Genomic DNA, 13,732 nt, shown 5'->3' on the forward strand with positions numbered 1-13,732 from the left:
TGATGGCATCAAATTCTAAGTGATTGTTTTAATCTTTTTCAAGAAACAATAACATCACAATCAGAATAACATCAGTTCACTCTCATTTAAATAACATTATAATAAAAAACATTTGTTGGAACATAGCATTTGTGTTTTATTGCTGTCTAAATGTAGGCTATTATATGGCTAATTAAAACATATGTTTGGTAGCTTTCCAAATAGCCGGAATTGCCATATAGGCTGTAAAAAAAAAAAACTGATCCAAACATTTTGACTGGTACTGTACATGTTGATTTGGGGATGAACATTAATTTGCCTGAAAATGGAGGGTGATTTGTGATCAAACTTTGGTTTCACAAAAGGGAAGAAATTCCAGAAAAACGCTAATAGCAATTCCAGTATCTGCTTACTGCAGAGCGTTCACAGCTATTCATTTGCATAATCATGACATCTTCATAAAAGTTCACTACTCCACAAGCCTCAGTCACACAGCCCAGATCTCTTGTCAATGCTACATTGTCATTGGAAAGAGAATGACTGCGGTAGGTGTATCATGCCCTTTAGAGGTGGAAAATGCATGTATACTTTTGTGTGGGCTGTCATTTGCCCAACATTATTTGCCCAACATTATTTCCTCCAATAATGGCAAGTGAATTTAGTTCTATAGGCAGAAATGACAGAATATATTTTTTAAATGAGACATGATGGTAGGTACTAGCTAAGGTGCCAAATGATGACATCCCACATTGATATTTAACTCTTAATCTCAAAAGTAATAGCTTGAATAACAGTCAGGCATATTTTGTTTAGACAGAGATCATGCCTGGTTAGACGTGGCAGCTAGCATTGAGACCTGGTTATTTTCTCTCAGTGAGTGACCTTTTGGACTAATTGTATGAGCAGGCTACTCTGGATAAGCTCATTTGCAGAATTACTTAAATGTAAACAATATCATAGGACATGGATATCTGCGAAATATTAAAGTTTAGTGTAATTCTGCTTATGGGTTATTGTCAGAACCTTTTGTTGCTACAATAAACACTTAGCTAAAGCTACTTCTACTGGCCCCGACCCAACCACATAAACCGCCTTCTCATACAAAAAAAATTATAATCAAGGCTGTCTTTCACCTGGATATCTTTGCTCAGGATCACCGTTCATCACAACATCAGGAACCTCTGACATGATCTTCTGCACAAGGCGTTTTGCCAACAGTGACACCCAGCGGTGATCATACTGAAAAGCAAAGTGTCAAAATGTTACTGAAAAAAATCCATAGGTGGATACATTCTCATTTGAAAAATAAAACACCTCCCCAAAATGTTCTACTATTCATAAAATAAACATATTAAGACAACAGGCAGAAAATGTGTTGCAATTTTGAACAATACATGTAACAGTGAATGTCTCTTACTGAGTGAGTGACTTATTGACTTATATCGTTACATAGCGTAGTGGTTAGAGAAGCAGATCTGCAAGTTATAGGTCCCGCAATCGAATCTCCGCAATAAAAACAAAGTATGGATTTGGATAGACAAAACTTTGCTGGCTATAACCTTCAGTATCTACATTATAGTGAGCCTAAAATAAAACTGTTTGCGGTAATATTGCAACTGTTTCTGGTAGATTTTCGAAGTACGCATCTGTGTATGCTTTTTGGGTCAGGATAGACCAAAACATAGCTGACTACAACATTCAGTAGCTACGTTATAGTAAGCCTCAACTAAAACTGTTTAAGGTTATTCAGTATTGCAACTATTTCTGGTGGATTCCACAATTCTCTTGTCTTTTCACTTAATGAAAGTTAGTTATCTTCACCTTTATTGATAGTAATTGTATCAATGTTATTCACGAATGAAAGAAAAATTTACATTATTGTGCCATGAAATGAAATGAAATGAAAGCTTTGGCAATGTAAAGCTCAGTCTCGCTACCAATTGCTCAATTCTTATGACTATTCCAAGTTAGTAGATACTAGTAAGCCCATTACTGGCTAATAAGCTGTTAAAACGGCCAGTGGCAAAAGCCATATAGTTCATAGACGCTATTTGTGGTGGAGGTGAACTTAATAAGAAACAGTCAGTTTAACACAATGTTTAATGGTGTCTAGCCACTGGGCAAACAAGCAGCGCCGTGGCATAGTGATTAAAGACAGTGCCTCGTTGGAGACCCGAGTTCGAATCCAATGAGGGCAACAATGTTGATTAATTTTAATTGCGGGCCGGCTGAACTAGGCTTGCCTGGTTCCTTTTCTGGGTTTATATACAATGGATTGCATATGTATTCAACCTAGGGCGATATGGCCCAAAACTTACAACACAATATATTCAAGATTTCTGGTGGATTCAATATAAATTAAAAGATGTGTATTAATGCTGTCATTATTATCTTCAAAGATAATTAACAAAAACACCTTTTCTTTTTTACATTCTGTTATCATAGTTGTTTATGTTTGTTTTGGATGAACAGAATGGCCAGTGTTCAGCTGTGTGCCAGTTCATGCTGTCAGTGTACAAAACTGGATGAAAATGCTTCAGATGAGAAAAAGTGCTTGGTGGTGTTGCCAGTCATCATCTGTACTATCAAAGGTGACGTTATTTTCATTATGGAATCATTTTAAAAACTCAATGATCGTATTGAATTATCGGCAAGCCCTACTTCACCTAGTTGGACTTATTTCTTTGGGTGCATTACAAAGCATGAATTGAAAACAATTATTGGCAGCCCTGTTAAAGATGAAAAACGAGAAAACCAGAAAAGGAACCAGGCAAGCCTAGTTCAGCCAACCCGCAATTAGAAAGGATGAATGTTGTTGCCCCTGGCTGTTTTCGATCTGCAGTTTTATATGTGGCAGACTGTGTCTTTAACCATTACACAGTTTTATTTTAGGCTTACTATAACGTAGCTACTGAAGCTTTTAGCCAGCAAAGTCAATCATGAACAAATCCTATTGCATACTTTGTTCTGACTGTGGCGAGGATCGAACACTGGTCGCCCACATGGCAGTCCACATCTCTAAGCACTATGCTATTTAACAAGGGGTAGTCAGTCAGTCACTCAGTAAGAGACATTTGCTCTTCTTGGCCAGCTCCACTTACGTGGTCCAGCATAAAGGCTGTATAGAATAATCACATGCAGAGCTACACCTTTATTTTCCAAGATGTGGTATATATAGTTTTTCAACATTAATTCTAGTCAAGGTCTAGTCTAGATAGATTTATACAAATTTCTCAACGTATAAATATATTTCCCAAAACGTTGTCAAAGTACTGACACTAGTTTTCAGTACTCGTGATAATACGCTGAGAGTTTTTGTATTTTTTCTGCATTCTGGCAGGGGAAATCAGTTTCTGGGCTAAAATCCCCTGGTACTTGGTACAGTTCATGATGACATTGGACAAATGCCACATAACATCACAGATCCACACCATAGTTCTACAGTTTTGTATGATCATCTGAATACGCAACCTTCTGTCAATATCAAACCCAACACCGGTGTGGTGTGTATACCAAAATAACTTTATATTCTTTTGAATATATTCAGAAGATCATTTAGGGTAGAAGTACATTTTAGTGTGCCAAAAATGTCCACCCACACAAGATATATTACATGTATTGTTTATTTTATACAGCCTTTTTAGCCACCTGGGCCATAAGAATTCAATTGAATTTAGGTCTGGACTTAAACTAGGCCAGTGGTTCTCAAACTTCTCCTTGGGGAACACCAGCTATTACATGTATTCCAGAGCTAGCATGCATTTTTGACTTTCTGCAGGGCTCAGCAGATATCATGCTGCAGATCACTGACAGATGGCCTCTCACATAGAAGTCTCTGATACAAAGGCAAATGTTCCTTTCAAGGATTGGAAAACTGACTGATCTTGACGCAACAAAGCATCCCCAAAACCATGACAGTACCCCGCATTAATGTTAGTATGAGGTTTTCTATATAAAATATAGAATGCAGTGTTTGGTTTGCCCGGACATAACAGGGTCTAATTTACTTTTGACTCATCTGTCCAACATGGTTCCAGAAATCCAGGATCATCCGGGGGCTTTTTGGAAAACTCTGATTCTTTTATGTTCTTAGTCAGCAGTGGTTTCCACCTTGCTACTCTGTCATTAATCTCATTTTAGCACAGTGTCTTATGTTGGAGTCATGTACACTGGCTTTATTTGAGGAGAGAGACCTGCAGATCCCTGTTTTTACTAGGGTTTTTTGTGACAACCTGGATGCCTTTACAAATTGCTCTTGGAGATATTTTGGCAGGACAGCCACTCCTTGGAAGCCTAACTACTGTTCCTAACTTTATTCATTTGGAAAGTATGGTTCAGACTGTCGTAATCACTTTCATTGGGCTGAATTAATGGGGAGAGGGGCACTTACATTTGGTGTCAACAATAAAAACTGCATCTACATTCTTAACATCTTTTATACAACCACTATAAATGTGATCCACAGCAAAATATATACACTTGTTTTAGACAATAATGAAAGTCTACCTCTAGCTCCTGCTGGGCTATCTCACAGGCGGCTCCCAAACCAACCGCCAGAGGAGTGGGCACTGTCCCCGAGCGAAGCCCTCTCTCCTGGCCTCCACCGTTCTGCAGTGGCTCCATTCGAACCCGGGGCCTGCGCCGCACATAGAGAGCCCCAACGCCTGTAAAATCACAAAAACGTATTTATTTTTTCTAATTTGCAGCAACAACCTGGAAAGATCCAGATCAACATCCAAAAACAGACACATTACATGATAAAAACCAATGGTCAATCATCAAATGAAAGAGAATTGACCGGAAAATCTGTATTTTTAAAAGACTTTGCTAGTTCAGTTGAGACAGAGGAGACAACTAAGGTTAGCCCATCAGGTGGATAGTTCTACTGTATGAGAATAAAGAGGTAGTACATTTTTTTTTTACTTTGGACATTATTTTATTATTTGAAAAGTAATCTTTATGATTCGAATAGCAACCTTTATTATTCAAATAGTATTCAGTTATTCAAAAATGTTACCGGTAATTTTAAACCTGAGCACTACGGTAATAATAATAAATAATGTGCAAATGAGTGGGTGTCGTTCTCATATAACGACGTCTCAATGGCAGTTTGTGTCACAAAAGAGCAAGCGTGCTGATGAAGGAGAAAGAGAGAAGCAGTAGTTATCAACTTAGAACAATGCCTTTCTTGGATGGAGAAGTCTAGACAAGCTAGTTTTATTTCGTGAAGCTTTGCCTGTAGGGGCTTCGCTCCTATTGGTTTACCCCTCTGCCAATCGGCAGGCACTGAAAATGTTTATATGCAAATTTTGCTTCTCGCGGCCACCTGCCCGGTAGCTATATCAGAGAGGCACACGCTGCTCAGCCTCCCTTTGTTCTTCATGTGAAAGTTATAGATATGCAGTCTACAGTGATTTCAGACAAGCTCTTGGAGATATAAGACACGTTACGTGCGGTCTTGATGGCTTCAAATGTATTTATAAAGCCCTTTTTACATAAGCAGTTGTCACTAAGTGCTTTTACAAAACACCCTGCCTTAAAACCCAAGTGTTAAATTTCACTATTGGCGTGCTGTTGTAGCGAGCTCGACGCTGCAGTGGACACACACACTGATGTGCGTGTTTGGGTATGCAGCACGCTTGCGACGGCGCCATAGAGGAGCCTGTGTGCACCAGCTAGGGGAGGGACCCTCGCACCTCTAGACCTCCTCCTCCTTCTGCCCGGTGGTTGATGAGCAGTCCTCCCTTCTCATTCTCTGATTGGGTGTGGGCGGACTCTGCTCCATGAGTCTGTTACTCATCCTCACGCTGTAGAGTGGTGTCATCTGTGCACGCTGCCTGCCTGATTAGACATAACACTAAGGAAAGGTAATGCTTTGCAGTTTCGTCCCGTTGGACCAGAGAGGGTAGGGGCTTTACTTCCTTTCCTTCCTTGTGCCCAAAGAGACGGGAGGCCGATTTTGGATCTGTGCTTTTTGAACAAATGCGTGTCCAAGAGGCCATTTTGCATGCAAACGACAAAACGTCTCATGCAGTGCATGCATACCGGGCTTTTTGCATCGGCATCGAACAGAAGGATGCATACTTTCATGTCCCGATTCTGCATCACTACAGGGAGTTCCTGTGCTTTGCGTTCCAGGGCCAGGCCCACGAATACATAAGGGTGCCATTTGTTTATTCACTGGCTCCCCACACTTTTATGAATTGCGTGGAGACGGCATTGGGACCTCTGAAGTGTTAGGGGGTCAGGGTTTTGGCCTACTTGGACAATGTCCTAGTTTCGGTGCACTTGGCAGAACAGACCCGTGTTCACAAGTTCAGGTTGATGACGATGAAGGTGTGCATCTCGGATACGCAGAGAGAGGCGACTCTGCGGTTCCTTGAGCTGCAGAGTCGCGATCGACCGTTACGTGCGGTTATCAGTGCTACTCTCTGTCATGTCACTACTGGGCTTGATTTCATTGGCCCACACGGTCGTTGGGGCTGTTAAACATTGAGGTTACAGCGCTGGGATTTGGCTTTGGTTTTGGAGGCGTCTATTGAGCACATAGATCAGATCTTGTTGAAGATGCGGTCTCTGAAAATGGTATCGTTGTTGGCGCTGTCGTCCGTTAAGCGGGTCAGTGATCGGTGTGCACTGTTAATGTAGGCTGGCTGTCTCGCTATCAGTGGCAATGGCAGCAGCGCTGTGTTGTTCCCCAACCCTGCTTTCCTCCCTAAGGTGATCAAACTGTCGTTTAGTTCCATGAAGATGGTGTTGTGGGCATTCTCTCCTGCTCCCCATGGAGGCGTGAGGAAGGGGAGATTGCATCGTTTGTGCCCAGTGCACGCTTTGGAACAGTATGTGCAACGCACAGCTGCAGTGAGGGCTGCGCACCAGATCTTTGTGTGTCACAGGGTCCCAAGGTGGGCCAGCCGTTGTCAAAGCAACGTCTGTCTCACAGGTTGTGTGAGGCGATTGAGTTAGCGTATGTGGCATAGGGCGTCCCTATGCCTAGGGGTTTTGGGGCACACACCACTCGAGTGTCGGTCTCAGCCGCTCTCTTTTGGGGCTTGGGGATGGAGCACCGTGCTGCTGCGCCTTGGGGGACGCCGTCGGCGTTTGTCCGGTTTTACTTGCGGGACATGGCTGCGGGTACTCTGGCTCACTCTGTGCTCAGTGTGGCTGAGGTTGGAGTTTGAGCGCTGTCCATTGAGCGTTCAGAACGATGCCTCAGGGCATAGTTCTCTGCAGTGCTCCGGATTGCCTGAGTGGCTTTTTGGATGGGCGCCTGCCTTTCGTGCGGTGAACTGGGGTCAGACTCCTCGTTGAGGCTGTGTGGCTATTTTCCTGCCTGGGCATCTTCCCTGAATGGTGTGATGCAGAGGAGCATCTCAGTGCGCTTCCCTGTTTTGACGTGTGAGGGCGCTGGGAACCCGCCTGTGGATCATGCAGGTATGTTCCTTTGGGCGTGTGTTCTTCTGTTCTGCTTGTCTGCAGTGGTGGCCGTGTGGTTAAAGCGTATGTCTGCTGTGCCCTGGGTTCCGGGTTCAGGAATCTGTGTGTTTTTGGTCTGGACCTGGGCACTCCGATTCCGATTTTAAGTGTAGGGTGGGTTGGTGCCATGTGTGTATTCATTTGATTCTGAGTTTTCAGTAAACGTACATTTGTGCCGGCGGATGAGCAGGCTGGAAGCACGGACTGTGTTCCGTGATTGATCCGTCCTGTTGGGATCTTGTCTCTTTCCAAGAGGTTGGTGACCAGCAGGGAGTACATTTTGGGCTCACTCGCTTTGCCCTAAACCAATAGGAGTGAAGCCCCTATGAGCAAAGTTTCACGAAGTAGAACAATAGTTACTTTCATAATGCCAGTTCTGAGTGGAGCGTCACCCATAGTTCATGCCCAGACCATTCTCTGAATGCTTTGTGAAGAAAGGTTATTTGGGAGGCGGAGCAGGGTCTGTGCCTCTCTGATATAGTTACCGGGCAGGTCATTACATTGTGTTTCATTAATTTTATTTGTTTATTTACATTTTACGCACTGTCACAGATTTTTTGGAAACAGGGTTGTAGTTCAGTCTATACTACATTTTGTTTACTGGTACCAAGCAAACAAAATGGAAAATTATACTTTCCTTGTAATTACTGCAGCCAGGCACAGAAAACCACATTTGTTGAAAAAATTTATGTTGTTCTAAAGTGTATTTTTCCTCTAAAAATTATCACATTTTACAATCTCCATGTTGTAAGGGAGGTGATATCTCCGCTCAACATTAATTCTAAAACTGGTGATTACTGGTGGTATTTAATTAACAGGCCAAAATAAAGTAGCAGATTCTACCACAAAATACAAATTTGCTTGTCAACTTCACTGACCCATCAGCACTCAATTATAAGCATCATCACACAGTTCTTTAATGGGTACAATCTATTTTTTATGTAGTGGTTACACTATCACAAGTACACTACCATTTTAAGTTTAAGTTTAGGATGACATAAACAAGGACATGTATTGTCCTTGTTTTCCATGAAAACATACATGAAATGAAATATAGCAAAACTAATGAAAATTAAAGCTGCAAGCAGCATTTATCGGGGTTCAAGCTGTTAAGGCCTTTAAGCACCCAAACATCAAAAGACATTACGTTTTATTTAGCAAGCATTTAACCACTGAAATAATAAATGGAAAAGCCCATTCACAGCCAATACAGGCATTGTAGCATTGGAAATGTACGTTTTTCAAAGCTTTTTGACAGTTATAGTTGCACCTATTGTCTGATCTCAACAAAACTCTGCATGCTTCTTCACTATGTTATGACACATATGCTCATCTATTTTTGTGAAGTTTGGGGTTTTTCTATGGGATTTATTGGCTTTTGAGTGTATTTTGTCCTGCCACATGAATAAATTATCCTGTTACAGCCAGGCAAATGGAAAAAAATCAATAATTATTGATCTAGAGAGTCCAGAGAATCATCTTAGACCGAATTGGTTCCGAAAGGCCGAAAGTCCAAGTACTAGTTCGCGAAAGTAGGTTTTTAACATATTCGCGAATATTAAATGAACAGTTTGATTGACAGTAGTGGTTCTTGAGGCAAAGTTTTTTCAGCATGAGGAGATCTATCAAGTGATATGCATTTTTTGACGAAATTTGTAACAACACGTGATTAGAGAGCCTTAAAACTCGTTAGCGCCAACTAGTGGCCGATTTCTTTCAAAATTCTTACAGACCTCTAGGACCTTGTGCCAAACATGCCCACCAAGTTTCGTTCTGATCAGAGTATGTCAACCTCGGTTTAATAGGTGCTCAAATCTCATTGGCCAATGGCGGCCATTGTTTTTTGAGATACGCCAATATCCTCTTAGGGATTACATGGCCCCTTGGCAAAGACACTGCATACCAAATTTCAAGTAATTTGGACAAAATGGTCAGGTGTCTATACGTTTTCGTATATTTTTCGTATTATAGCGCCACCAATGTGGCCAATCGACGCAGGTTTTTTTACTGGTGACCTCAGACTGACTTCTAACACATGTATACCAAGGTTGGTGAAGTTTACTTAACTACTTCTTGAGTTATAGCCTTTTAGTAAAATAGGCTCCTCCCACAAACTTTAATTTTGCGCCCCCTAGCGACCATGAATCGAAATTTAAACTTTTTTTTGATAATTATTGATTTTCAGACTCCATAGAACATTTCTACACTGGTTTGGTTCCGATCGGGCGAAAATCCAGGGACTAGTTTCGCAAAAGTGGTTTTGACAAAATTCAAAATGGCGGAAAATCTATCATGGCGGAAATGAAATCGGAGATATACGTTTTGTTCGTCTTGAGCCAAGGATTACAGGGATATAAGACTTGAGTCTACGACATACGGTCTAGGAGTTATGACCACTTTCGCGCTTTAGGTCGCTATAGCGCCACCTATGGGCCAATCAGGCTCCTATTTTGATAACTCTCTCGATTTTTGTACTACCATATGCCAAAGTTTCAAAGCTCCAGCTCTTACGGTTTGGGCTGCACGATGCGTTTTACGGCAGAAGAATAATAATAAAAATCTGTACAATAACAATAGGTTTCAGCACTTCGTGCTTGAACCCCTAAAAATCTGTACAATAACAATAGGGTTTCCAGCACTTCGTGCTTGAACCCTACAAATCTGTACAATAACAATAGGGTTTCAGCACTTCATGCTTGAAACCCCTAAATATAGTAACTGAAAAAGTTTAAATGGTGTGAAATGATTTTTAATTGAAATAATATTGTGTCCTTCAAACTTTGCTTAGTCAAAGAATCCTCCATTGACAGCAATTACAGCCCTTATGGCACGGCCTTGTAAATAGAGTGATAGCCTTCCTTCTGTAAGACCACTTTAACCCGGCACAAATCTCACACTTTACCCACCACTATAAACACACCAGACCATCACAGATGGCATCAAGCACTTCTGCAGCATCTTTTCATTTGATCTACATCTTCACAAATGTTCTTCTTTGAGATCCGAATACCTCAAACTTTGATTCGTCTGTCCATGATTTTTTTTCAAATATTTCTCTGTCCAGTGACTGTGTTCTTTTGCCCGTCTTAGTCTTTTATTTTTATTGGCCAGCCTGAGTTATGGCTTTTTCTTTGCAACTCTAACTTGAAGGCCATTATCCGGGAGTCACCTCTTCACTGTTGATGATGAGAACGGTGTTTTGAATGGGACTATTTAATGAAGCTGCCAGTTGAGTAACTGTGAGGTGTTTGTTTCTCAATGCAGACACTAATCTATTTGTCCTCTTGCTCAGTTGTGCACCGGGGCCTCCCACTTCTCATTCTATTCTGTTTAAAGCTAGATTGCAATGTTCTGTGAAGGGAGTAGTACCCAACATTGTACGGGATCTTCAGTTTCTTGTCAATTTCTCAATTAAAATCGCCTTTATTTCTCAGAACAAGAATAGAATATGTGACCCTAAACTTTTGAATGGTAGTGTATGTACATTTCATAATATTACTAAAACCTGTTCAGGAGCTATTGATGATTTACATCAGAAATTGGCCCAAAAAAACAAGAAAGAAAGAAAATCGAAAGAAAATCGAAAGAAAACTGCAGTTGCAAGGTTATTGTTTTCATGACAGTTCCCTAATATGTTTCTAGTATGTTTAAAACTGTAATTCTGAGACGCAAACTCACAAACAGCATTCCATAATCTGCGTCCACAGTGAATCAATGAATATCACTACCGAATAATCACATCACTACCGAAGTTGACCAATCACTAATAAAAGTGATTAAAATATATGGTATGTAAAAATTCTACTTCGCAATTTTGATTGTATTTAAAGAAAAAAGCATGTTCACACCTATTTATTTTAATGTTGAATTCTGTACAACATTAATACTTACACAGGTATTCAAATATTAACTTAATTTAAAATATTCAAATAACCACGCCAATCCGTCATAAAGAGGGCCAGCCTAGATTCTGATACGGGATAGTTGTGCATTTTGAAATTAATAATTCAATATAAAAAAAATATACTGCATCATGGGGATTTTATAGTCTCAGCTCTCTGCATAAAGACTGTCACATCTCACATTGTTATTACATTTAGTTGGATTTTTTGTCCACATTAAACATGTTGAACATATTTAATTGTTTTTTTGCAAGGACTGCGCAATCGATTGATCGAATATCAATAACTGCCAGTTATTACAGTTGTATAATTACAAATCAGAAATTCTTAAGTAACATTGCAATTGACGCCAACCCTTACAGTAGCTGATATCCAACAATGTACCTTTGGGACCATATATTTTGTGGCCGCTGATGGACATCAGGTCTACTTTCCAGTCAGACACATTGATAGGGACTTTTCCCACAGCTTGAGCAGCATCAGTGTGGAAAAAGACGTTCCTTGAACGGCAGATTCTACCTGGAAAAGTGTGAAAAAAACACAATCTTAGGAAAAAAATTTAACAGGGGATATACAGTGCTTCTGGAATTAATGTGAACCCTACAATATGTCTGCAGAACATGTGCTGCAAGGTACCACCTCATGCTACCAGTAGTGACAAAGACACTAGCAAAACTAGACAAGAATCAGTCAGGAAAGATAAGGAGAGAGCAATTGTCTGTGGCCACCACCATAACCATTCCCTTTCGGGGGGTTGTCTTGCTGTTGCCTCTCCAGTGCACCTGTGGTCTCTCTCATTTGCACCAAAACAGGTGACACTGATTTACAATCACTTATACCTCCTAACTGAACTGATATCCCTGAAGCTAAATTGACTTGGTGTTATACTGTGATGATTACATTTTCCATTAATTTTGAGCAGTGCATTTTAAAACAACTTAATTCCATAGTTTGTGGCTCCATTAGCCTGGCCTCCTTGAAGATCTGGAAACTTGCCTATTAAAAAAAGTTTAGCTGATTCTCAGTGGCAAGATTTCTATTGGATTTTAGTTTTCAAATAAACCTGTACTCACAGGCTTGTTGAAGGCAGGCTTAGCGTGGTGTCATTATTTCTTTGAACCGGATAGAACACATTTCCTGAAAGTTTTTAGTTCCTACCTAGGTTGCAACATATCAGAAAAGAAGCTAAAGCCGTGTTTCCACCGCAGGAACTAGGAACCTTTTGAGGAACTTACTGCGTTTCCACCGCAGGAACCAGGGGCTATATTAAGTTCCGGGGACTATTTTACCCCCAAAACAGTTACTGCTTGGGGGGGGGGGGGCTTGTTTCTGAATTGGAGTGGAGGCAAACGGCAAGGAAACTTTTCGTTACATAGTTTTATAAAAATTATCAGGAGATATTTAATATATACATTATTTTGTGGTAACCATAAAAGTTGTGACCTTGGTCAGGAATTAATGTCCTAGCTATATATTTACATATATTCTGGGCTGCATAATCTGTTGCATGGTAATGTCAATTATCCAACTAATGTTGTTAGGATGTTTTTAGTTAATCCTTTTAACTATTTTCCTTAGGCTGAACATGCATACATTTAAGTTATTCGAGCAGCCAATATCAATCATAACACTAACACAATATACACTCACCTAAAGGATTATTAGGAACACCATACTAACTGTGTTTGACCCCCTTTCACCTTCAGAACTGCCTTAATTCTACGTGGCATTGATTCAACAAGGTGCTGAAAGCATTCTTTAGAAATGTTGCCCATATTGATAGGATAGCATCTTGCAGTTGATGGAGATTTGTGGGATGCACATCCAGGGCACGAAGCTCCCGTTCCACCACATCCCAAAGATTCTCTATTGGGTTGAGATCTGGTGCGTTCTCTCGCCCATTTTATACACATTGTACACCAATAATTGTCAAGCCTCCTCTTCAGCTCACACTTATTTTAAATATGCTGACAACACAGCATTGGTTGGTTTTTTAAAATCTAACATTTCTTCTGTGAATGAATTCCAGAGGGAATTACAGGGTTTCACTCAGTGGTGTTCTGACAATTTCTTGAAATAAATGTAAAGAAAACAAAAGAGATGGTTATAAATTTTAGCAAAAACAGAATTATAGTCCCCTCTTCTAAGATCAATGGTGAACTAGTAGAGCGAGTCTCAACCTACAAATATTTGGGAGTTGAAAATGACTATAAATTAATTTTTAATGACATTGAATGAAACTAAGAAAATGCACCAGCGGATGTTTTTCCTTAGGAAACTAAACACTAGACAGACACATCCTTGTAATGTTTTATAAAAGTATTCTCCAGAGTGTTCTGTCTTTTGGCCTTATCTGCGTGTTTGGTAACATGCAT

The 13,732-nt window shown here is 40.4% G+C and overlaps 1 protein-coding gene across 1 annotated transcript in view; it reads right to left on the minus strand.

The window, feature by feature from the left end:
- Positions 1 to 13,732, minus strand: part of nfs1 (NFS1 cysteine desulfurase) — a 33,684-nt gene that overhangs the window by 5,149 nt on the left and 14,803 nt on the right. The window contains exons 7-9 of the mRNA XM_010882106.4: positions 11,742 to 11,876; positions 4,486 to 4,643; positions 1,113 to 1,218 (exon numbers count right to left, since the gene is read on the minus strand). Coding sequence (XP_010880408.1) covers positions 1,113 to 1,218; positions 4,486 to 4,643; positions 11,742 to 11,876 — 399 coding nt within the window. The remainder of the gene's footprint in view (positions 1 to 1,112; positions 1,219 to 4,485; positions 4,644 to 11,741; positions 11,877 to 13,732) is intronic.

The sequence above is a fragment of the Esox lucius genome, chromosome 17, assembly GCF_011004845.1.
Source record: "Esox lucius isolate fEsoLuc1 chromosome 17, fEsoLuc1.pri, whole genome shotgun sequence".
Classification (NCBI taxonomy): domain Eukaryota; kingdom Metazoa; phylum Chordata; class Actinopteri; order Esociformes; family Esocidae; genus Esox; species Esox lucius.